Source organism: Cucurbita moschata, unplaced genomic scaffold, assembly GCF_002738365.1.
Source record: "Cucurbita moschata cultivar Rifu unplaced genomic scaffold, Cmos_1.0 Cmo_Scf00018, whole genome shotgun sequence".
Classification (NCBI taxonomy): domain Eukaryota; kingdom Viridiplantae; phylum Streptophyta; class Magnoliopsida; order Cucurbitales; family Cucurbitaceae; genus Cucurbita; species Cucurbita moschata.
This window is the reverse complement of record NW_019268534.1, coordinates 3,222,814-3,231,888: the sequence shown is the minus strand read 5'-3', so window position 1 is coordinate 3,231,888 and position 9,075 is coordinate 3,222,814. Positions and strand designations below refer to the sequence as shown.

Sequence of the window (9,075 nt, the reverse complement as noted above, 5' to 3'; positions counted from 1 at the left end):
TTTTTTTTTTTTTTTTTTTTTTTTTTTTTTTTTTTTTTTTTTTTTTTTTTTTTTTTTCTGGCATTTTGCATTTTTCCTCCTGATTCGCGGGTTTGCCCTTTTGAAGGTAAATGAGAACTTCCCATTTTCCATAGCTCTCTCCTGGAAAGGTGCTGCTTCAGATTCTCAAAATGGAGCAGTGGACAATCAGCAGAGCACTGTTGTTTTCCCTAAGGGGAATCCCATACCCAGTGTCAAGGCTCTTACATTTTATAGGTCTGGCACTTTTAGTGTTGATGTTCATTATACTGATTCTGATCAGCAAGCAAAGATCAGTACATACACGGTAAGGGTTAACCATAAAAATTGAGTAGCTTAAGCATTTGCTATTATGTAGTCATGGAGATTGAATTGTTGGTAATGTGCATTTCCAGATTGGTCCTTTTCAAACTTCAAAAGGTGGAAGGGCAAAGGTGAAGGTGAAGGCTCGACTTAATTTGCATGGAATTGTTTCTGTTGAATCAGCAACAGTTAAGTCACGGATCTTTATTTCTTACTTTGTTGTCTATGTTTGCCTTCAATCTTCTCTGAGCGGTGATTTCTGTATGTTTAGTTGTTAGAAGAGGAGGAAATAGAGGTTCCAGTCACCAGAGAACAGTCAGCTAAAATGGAGACTGATGAATCTCCTGCTGATTCTGCGGCTCCTCCCAGTTCTAATGAGAACGATGTTAACATGCAAGATGCCAAGGGAAACACAGATGCTGGAGCTGAAAACGGCAGTGTAGAGTCAGGAGACCAGTCTGTGCAGATGGAGACGGATTCCAAGGTGAGTAGCTCTGATTCTTTACATCTCTATCTAGTAAGGTCACTAATATTATATATAGATAATTAAATATAGGAACCACGCACAGTCTGATTACATGTTCTTAGCGCAGTAACAAGTTGGAGAAGATCTATGACCGACTAAACTCTGCCTTCTTTTCTCAGTTTGATTTCCCTAAGTCATACTTTTTAATTTACTATTATCTTTATCCAGATCTTTTTCTCTCTTTCATTTTATTTGGTCATTATGGTTCCGATTTTTTTTTTTTTTTTCACTTTCACTTAACATGTATATTTAATTTTTATTAAAGGGCTTATAATTTTATTGGATAAACGGTATACAGTTTGTCAATTCTATCAACAATTTCTTGAATCATTTTCCCCTTTCCCCCTCAAAATTTGGGGAAATAATATATACATACGGCTTTCAGATTTCAGTGTGTAGAATAATCAATTGAAGGTTCTGAAATAATGCGTCATTCTTTTTTTCACGTTTGATTAATGTTTCTTTTTAATTTTTATTATCATCAAAACTATTTCAAGCAAGTTAATTTTTTTAAAAAAATTGTATAAATTTAATATCATGATTTTTTTGGGGGGAGTAACTAAATAGTCTTAAGAGTCCCAACTTGAGTTGGACTACCTTCTCTTTAATTAGTGCTCCATGTTTGATGCAACAAGTACACTAGTGTTTTTGTGGGTCGGTGGTTCTTGTATTGTAGTACGATAAAGGTTGAATCACCTAGCTGATCTCTTGTCAACAAGTACACTAGCTAATCTTTTTGTCATTCAGGTTGAAGCACCGAAGAAGAAGGTAAAGAAAACCAACATCCCCGTGGTAGAATTGGTTTATGGTGGATTGGCAGCAGCTGATGTCCAAAAGGCAGTGGAAAAGGAGTTTGAAATGGCTTTACAGGATCGGGTAATGGAGGAAACCAAAGAGAAGAAAAATGCTGTCGAGGCATATGTGTACGAAATGAGAAACAAGGTAAGCTACAACACCTGTTTTTTATTACGAGTTCCCTCAGTATTGAATTTACACTTTAACTGACGAATGTCTTTTGTCTTTGTTTTTTTTTTCTTTCCCAGTTGCACGATAAATACCAGGAATTCGTCACTGATTCACAAAGAGAAGAGCTTTCTGCCAGACTTCAGGAGGTTGAAGATTGGCTGTATGAAGATGGGGAGGATGAAACAAAGGGAGTCTACATTGCAAAACTTGAGGAGTTGAAGAAAGTAAGTGACATATTTCAAGTTTCTGACCTCCCTTAGAAGGAAGAAAATATCATTACAAGATATTCTGTCCTTATTTTGTGCGTGATCTTTGGCTGCATTCTGATGTTGAACGTGATTGCAGCAAGGTGACCCGATAGAGGAGCGTTTCAAAGAGCACACGGAGAGAGGAACTGTGATTGATCAACTTGTTTACTGCATCAATAGTTACAGGGAAGCAGCAGTGACAGCAGATCCAAAATTTGACCACATCGACATCTCTGAGAAACAGAAGGTACTTGTTTCAATCTCTTCCAGGCAATTCTAGGTTTGGGTGATTGTGTACCATACGTTCCCTTAATCAAAATAATCTGCAGGTGTTGAATGAATGTGTGGAAGCAGAGGCCTGGTTAAGAGAGAAGAAACAGCACCAAGACTCGCTACCTAAACACGCTACACCTGTCCTCTTTTCTGCTGATGTGAGAAAGAAAGCTGAAACACTCGACAGGTTAGTGATCCTTTTCGGATATATCTGCATCGGATTAGCTTTCTTCACCTGGCCCTCGCTTGCTCGCTTTGAAAACAGGGCATATCTGCATCAAACTTGAGCATGCTATCCATGAAAACAGTGTTGTTAACTGCGAATCCACGGCATTGTTTGTAAGCTAATCGGTTTTTCTCATGTTTGGAATGGCATTCTACAGGTTTTGTAGACCAATAATGACGAAACCCAAGCCAGCTGCTCCCGAAACACCTCCCCCAGCTCCTCAAGGCAGTGAGCAGCAACAGGGAGATGCCAGCGCTAGCGCAACCCCGAATGGAAAGGCAGGCGGTGAGACTGAGGTGTCCTCAGCCTCTACAGATCAGATGGAGACAGAAAAACCTGAACCTACAAGTGCTGCTTAATCTCTTCTGCTGGGATGCCTTGCTTAATCACTTATTTATTGCGAACTGTTGTGGAGCTGGAAAAAAATGAAATGTGTCGATGAAAGCTTGCCCATGTATGTGACCTGTGAAATCAGTTGTGAAGCGTTTTGTATTTTGTTGTTTTTGCTAGGGTTTTCTTTTATTGCCGGAGCGAGTATTCGCCATCAATCCGGTTTCTCAAAAGCAAAATTTTCAGAGAAATGTTGAGGCTATTACTCATCTTTCCTGCGCTACTTTCTATACCATTTTGAACTCCAAAAGAATTATTAAATGTATAATTTTTGCTCATTTCTTTCATCTTTGATTAACCATCTTCCTGCTTCAAATCATCATCTCCATTATGACAAAATGGCTTATTTACTTGTTAGAGGGAGTTGGGAAAAGGAAGTTTGCTGGGGTGTTAAAAGGATAGCGGTCTAAACTTCGACTCTGATCTCTTACCTCATTGAGATCGTAAATGAATTTGAATATCATTCTAATCGCTTCTTATGTAGATCGAACTAGTATGGACAGTCTAAACTTCGACTTCTTTTAACTGATTTCGAAAATTTCACAGGGACTAGTTTTGAACGTTAATGTAAATAAATAAATATAAAAACTAAAGTGAAGATGCAAACTATTGGGAAATTACAGAATAACCAATCACAAACTACATTATTTATTGGCCCGTAAGATAGTTCATGGAACTTCGAAGGCCTCAAAGCTGCAAATTCCAAGTAAACTCTGGCAGCGAGAAAAGGAACATGTAATGAGAAAAAAGAGAACGGAAGTGAATAATAATCCTGTAATTCTATTATTGTTGTCAAAAGTAAGAACGGTTCCATCTAAATATGAATAATAGGGGAGAGGCCTCCCATGTATTTATACAGACAGCTGAATAACATATTCCTCGTCCTCTCGTCGCCGCCCTGCCCAAGTTTTGGATTTAAGATTACATTAACCACTGGCACTTTTGGCGGAGGCACCATACTCCTCGTCGTCGCCGCCCTGCCCAAGTTTCGCGATCTCTGCCTGGGCGCTCTCCATAATCTGCCTTTTCTGTAGCTCCAAATCTCTTAAGAAATCCATCCTCATCTTCTCCAACTCCATCATTTGATGTCTTTTGCTGCTCTCTATTTTCTCATAAATTTCACTGAACTTGTGAATGGAGTCGGCTAGCATTCTGAATGAAGAGCCATCATCGCTGTTCCTCCCATGCATTCTTTTCTTAGGGGGAAGCCCGTCCAGTTCATCGTCTTCACAATCATCCGATTCTGAATTATCAGGGCTGTCTCTCATCTCATCGAACCCATTTGCACGGTTCAGATAAGCTCTAGGGTTCATGAACACGTACTCTCCCGAATCTAACCCGCATGAGAGGCCACCTTGGTTAGGGGGTGAAGACATTAACATGTCCATTTTCTTGAAGTAAACCCATTTGCTTGTAGATCCACCCATTTCGGTTGACTTGGATTTTTCCTTCTTATACTTCTTCTTCAACGTATCAAGGCGGTTTCGACATTGTGTGTCAGTCCTGTCAATCTTAGAAACCTCAGACACCTTCTCAGCAACCTCTTGCCATTCCTCAGATCGGAGACTTTTCCTCCCGTGTTGAAGAAACCGTTCGCCCCAGGCATCTAGAAGAACAACTGTTTCGTGTTCATTCCAATCTGTCAATGAATTTCTGCCCCCAACAAACGATTTTTGTGCCATAGTCACAGATGATGATGCTGGCATACGAGGAGCAAGTTCATAATTCGATACCAAATTCTTCAGACGCCGCTTCTTCGGGTGTCTCTCCAAATCAACATCATCCAATTTGACAGTATTGTTCTGCTTGTCGTCTTCATCCATATCAAAATCATCCTCATCATCGCCATCGTCTACTTCTTCACTTGTGTGAGCAAAACCATTGTTCTGATCATTTTCATCCTCTTCATCACCAAGTCCTTCCTCCTCTTCATCATCATCCTCAACGTCATCATCTACATACTGATTGGCGACTGGCCTTGAATAAGAAGCATCCCGGTGAGGAATCTTCGAACGTGGTAGAGAACCATAACTTTCCCGATGGTTCCCACTGTAACGCTCGGACAAAGGATATTTTTCTTCTCCGTTGTCCATTTGAGATCAAACAACAACAGAAAATCTCAGAGCTAGTCCCCTCAGAAATCCAACCACTTTTCAAATTATACCAAAATCCACATTTTCAGATAACCAAACTGCGATTATGAACACAAAAAAGGCTTCCTCCGTTCTTAAATAACATATTTCTTATCAATCGACCACACAAATAACCTTACTCCCTAATTCTCATAAACCCGTCTTGGATCAATAATCTTCAGCGAGAACCTCGAGCTTCTACCCCGACAGACGAAAATAAATATTCCTCCAGATCCCCTGTGTCTCATCCGAGATCCGAAAATAATTTAATATACTAGAAACCCTAATTCATCCACAATAAGAGAGGGCAAAAAAAAGAAAGCAATATCTAACTCCTCTACCTTCTCGACTCCAGGATATTATCGAACAAACATAGCTCCGTAACACCAATTCGAACGGAAGATTGAAACGTCAAACAATACGAAGATTCGTTGTTCTCCAAAAGCCCTAATTTCAAAGATGAACCAAAATTTCGAGAATATCAGACCACGAGCTCTTACCTCGAGCAAAGAGGTGGAAAATCGAAGAGTTCTGCAACTGCGCGATTCAGCTAAAGCTTGTTCTTGTTCTCAAAACTGGAGCTCGAAAGGAATCCGAGATAGATGAAGGAATAAAGCCTTCGAAGCAAACAAGGGGACAGTTCAGATGAGAGAGTGAGCACGGAGATATAATAAGGTTGCTGCTAACGTACGCAGACCAATTTCTCGTTTCCATTGGGCCGTAAGTTTATTCATTAATGGGCCGAAATTGGATTTCGAATCTTATTGGGCCTGGGCCCTTTGGAGGCAACTCCTTTTTTTTATTTTAGGTTAAAATATTATATTATCCTAATAATAAAATCAGTTCCATAATTTCATCGAGTCTCTATTATTAAATTATTATTGATATATATATATAATCCACTATATATATTATATTAATAACTAGAATCTCGTAAATAAAATATCAAATATTTACCAGTTACACCACATCACCCTCTTTTTAACAATAAGGTAGAGTTAAATTCTGACCCAAAAAAAGTCAAACTTGCAGACCAAATCGAAATTTGAGATATTTAAAAAATTCAACCTAACCCAGATTAAAAAAAATAACACAACCCGACATTTATGTTTGAGCTGTGTATGGATTCGTCAGGTTATTAGGTCATATGATTACCCTGAAATACAATCAACATGAAAAAAATACTCGTTTTTGTTCTAAAATTTCATAACTATTGATCGAACTATCAACATTTGAAATGATAAAATTGGTGTAGTTTAGACCCGCCCAAGTTTGAATTTTTAAGTGATATCAATCAAATTCAAGCGAAGTCAAATCTCGAACAACAACATTAATTAAAATGTTGGTATTTTTGCTGTTTTCCCCTTTCAAGGAGACAAAAACAGTGACCTGGCAACATAAAACGAGCTGGTTGTGGATAAGGTAGATCTTTTTATTACGTGGCTTGTTCTTAGTGGTTAAAGAGAAATGCCAAATGTCACGTTCTTACTATCCACGTGGAACCACTAATCGGTATGAAATTACGAAAGTGACATGGAAGTTTAACGACCGTAGCCAATGGGGGAGCAGTGTAATTTAAAGAATCCAAGAAGGGTAGTAAAGTCATTTCACTATCGGCGAGACATAGCCCGCTGCAGGAGGGTGGGGGCGCGAGGGATAGGAAAAACAAAGGTTTCTGGTTCGTCTTCAATTATCTTGGAAGGGAAATAAAGTCGAAGATAGAACTGTGAAATCGATGATGGGCTTTGCAATGGGAAGCACTTGCTTTTTCCAGGCTCCGCTTCATGTTTCTCGCTTTCCATTTTCTTCGATTCCTTGTTCTTCGTGTTCTTCACAATCAAATTCGCTCACCTCAAGGAATGCAGCGGCAAGACAGAAAATCGGAGTACCGGCGGCTGTGGAGCGAAACAATTATTTTAACGGTGATGGATTGTGCAAGAGGAGGGCGATTCTGTTTCTCGGTATTTCCGTTTTTCCGATTCTGCAATTGAAGGCTCAAGCTCTTGAAAGTTCGGCTCAAGGTAAATTGGTCCCGTTGCTTGTTCTTTCTGCAATGTGGTTGTTTTGGAATTGGACGAGACGAGTATCAATTTGATTAGGTTTAATTTCAACAATTTGTGAAAATGATAGTCCAATGAATTTACGCGCGTTTCGTTAGTTAACAATATTATGATTATGAAGGCAGCTTGCATATCAAACGAAGAAATTTCTGATAGATAGCTCTGTTTATGGAAATTCTGATATGGGGAACATCTGGAGTTTTTCTTCTATATTAGACAGATTTTTCTCAGTTTATATATTAGGAGTTCAATTTTGGTGGCACTTGTAAATTTTCTGATGTATGAAGTTCTAGAGCAATAACTCAATTAGGTAGCTGTATGGATGGATATCGTTGTTTCCCTTATTGTGTATATTACTTGCTTGATTTGGTGATTGCAGTGTGGTTCTTTATTAATTATTGACTCCTGAAATTTTGTTGTTTAACTCCAATGTGTTAGCCACGAAATATAAGTTAAGTTTTGTTCGTTCAAACTCAGTAACTATGAATTTAACCTTTTCCTGTAGTGTTATATTTACCAAATGGGGATCGTTGAAGATTATTGGGAGTAGTAGTCTCATATTGGCTAATTAAGGGGAAGATCATGAGTTTATAAGTAAGGAACACTATCTCTATTGGTTTGAGGCTTTTTGGGAAAATTAAAAGTAAAGCCATGAGAGCTTATGCTCAAAGTGGACAATATCATATTATTGTAGAGGTCCGTTGTTTTTAACATGGTATCAAAGTCATACCCTTAACTTAGCCATATCAATAGAATCTTCAAGTTTCAAACAGTGAAGTTGAGAGTTTCAACTGTGTAGTTAAAGTGACTCGAGTGACTTTGTTCGAAGGATCTAGAGAAAGAGTCGAGCCTCAATTAAGGAAAAGTTGTTTGAGGGTTCCATAGAAGGAGGCCTCAGGGGAGGCTCTATAGTGTGCTTTGTTCGAGGGGGGATTGTTGAGCATTATTGGGAGGAGTAGTTTCTCATTGACTAATGAGGGAAAGATCACGAGTTTAAAAGTAATTAATACTATTTCCATTAGTATGAGTAATTAATATCATTTCCATTAGTATGAATAATTAATATCATTTCCATTAGTATGAGGCCATTTGGGAAAACCCAAAGCAAACCTACGAGAGTTTGTTTCAAAGTGTACAATATCATATCATTACGGAGATTCGTTGTTTCTAATAGGAATAGATTATATTTATGGACTGATTTTGTTTCCTAGAAGAAGATTCAGAGTTTATTTGGAATAGTAGCTCCTTGTTTTTTCATTATTCAATTGGTAGCCTTAAATCGCCGAACTTTCCCCTGATGCAAAGTTGTAGACAACAAGACTATCCATATTTTGCGTGTTGATTTGTTAGTAAATTTGATGCCTTTTTCTGAATTAGATGTATGCTTTTAAGAAGTCAGATATTGTTTAAAAGTCCGCATCAATATTACTTATAGCTGTGATGAAGTTTGTTGTGATATCAAGTTTCAGATCCATTGATTTTCAAACATAGGTACCAATCGATTGTTTAATCTTCACACACCTACTTGATCTGTGCAGAGAAAACTGAGGTAAAGGCTCAAGAAGGGAACGAAAATATAGAGGTCTGAATCTTTGCTTAATTTACAAAAATACGGTTAATTTGATTGCTATTCCCGAAACTTTCTTAATTTTTTTGTTTATTTTGGGACAGCTTGCGGCCGAAATAGAGAAACCGTCAAATCCTTTTGTACCTTTACTCAACGTAATTGGAGTTTTCGGTTCGGGGGTGCTCGGATCACTCTATGGAATAGCTCGAAAAGAGAAAATTGCTGCCGATATGGCATTAGAATCTGTAAGCTCATTCTTCACCTGCCAGATATTTTCAGCACATTCTCTCCTTCTTGTTTCTTCTTTTCTTTTTTGCACACGACAAGAATGTGGTTAGCTGGGGGGGGGGGGGGGGGGGGGGATTT

General features: G+C 38.5%; 3 protein-coding genes across 6 annotated transcripts in view; 2 read left to right on the top strand and 1 right to left on the bottom strand.

The window, feature by feature from the left end:
* Positions 1-3,228, top strand: part of LOC111456083 (heat shock 70 kDa protein 15-like) — a 5,920-nt gene extending 2,692 nt beyond the window's left edge. For both annotated transcript variants that reach the window (XM_023097822.1, XM_023097821.1), the window contains exons 3-10: positions 107-325; positions 414-509; positions 593-805; positions 1,595-1,789; positions 1,891-2,037; positions 2,159-2,308; positions 2,391-2,521; positions 2,718-3,228. In XM_023097822.1, the coding sequence (XP_022953590.1) occupies positions 107-325; positions 414-509; positions 593-805; positions 1,595-1,789; positions 1,891-2,037; positions 2,159-2,308; positions 2,391-2,521; positions 2,718-2,919 (1,353 nt within the window). In that variant the 3' untranslated portion in view covers positions 2,920-3,228. The remainder of the gene's footprint in view (positions 1-106; positions 326-413; positions 510-592; positions 806-1,594; positions 1,790-1,890; positions 2,038-2,158; positions 2,309-2,390; positions 2,522-2,717) is intronic.
* A 478-nt stretch (positions 3,229-3,706) lies between these two features.
* Positions 3,707-5,728, bottom strand: LOC111456189 (trihelix transcription factor ASIL2-like). 3 transcript variants are annotated; one of them, XM_023097984.1, is made up of 2 exons: positions 5,120-5,728; positions 3,707-5,080 (listed from the first exon to the last, which is right to left on the bottom strand). In XM_023097984.1, exon 2 carries the CDS (start codon positions 5,041-5,043, stop codon positions 3,877-3,879), a length of 1,167 nt encoding a protein of 388 aa, XP_022953752.1. In that variant the 5' UTR covers positions 5,044-5,080; positions 5,120-5,728; the 3' UTR covers positions 3,707-3,876. The 3 variants fall into 3 exon arrangements, with proteins under 3 accessions (XP_022953752.1, XP_022953751.1, XP_022953753.1); XM_023097983.1 differs by having other exon boundaries at positions 3,707-5,319; positions 5,424-5,728; XM_023097985.1 differs by having other exon boundaries at positions 3,707-5,319; positions 5,583-5,728.
* A 996-nt stretch (positions 5,729-6,724) lies between these two features.
* LOC111456495 (MAR-binding filament-like protein 1-1) overlaps positions 6,725-9,075 on the top strand; it is a 5,074-nt gene continuing 2,723 nt past the window's right edge. Inside the window, exons 1-3 of the mRNA XM_023098379.1 lie at positions 6,725-7,103; positions 8,681-8,724; positions 8,814-8,954. Coding sequence (XP_022954147.1) covers positions 6,818-7,103; positions 8,681-8,724; positions 8,814-8,954 — 471 coding nt within the window. The 5' untranslated portion in view covers positions 6,725-6,817. The remainder of the gene's footprint in view (positions 7,104-8,680; positions 8,725-8,813; positions 8,955-9,075) is intronic.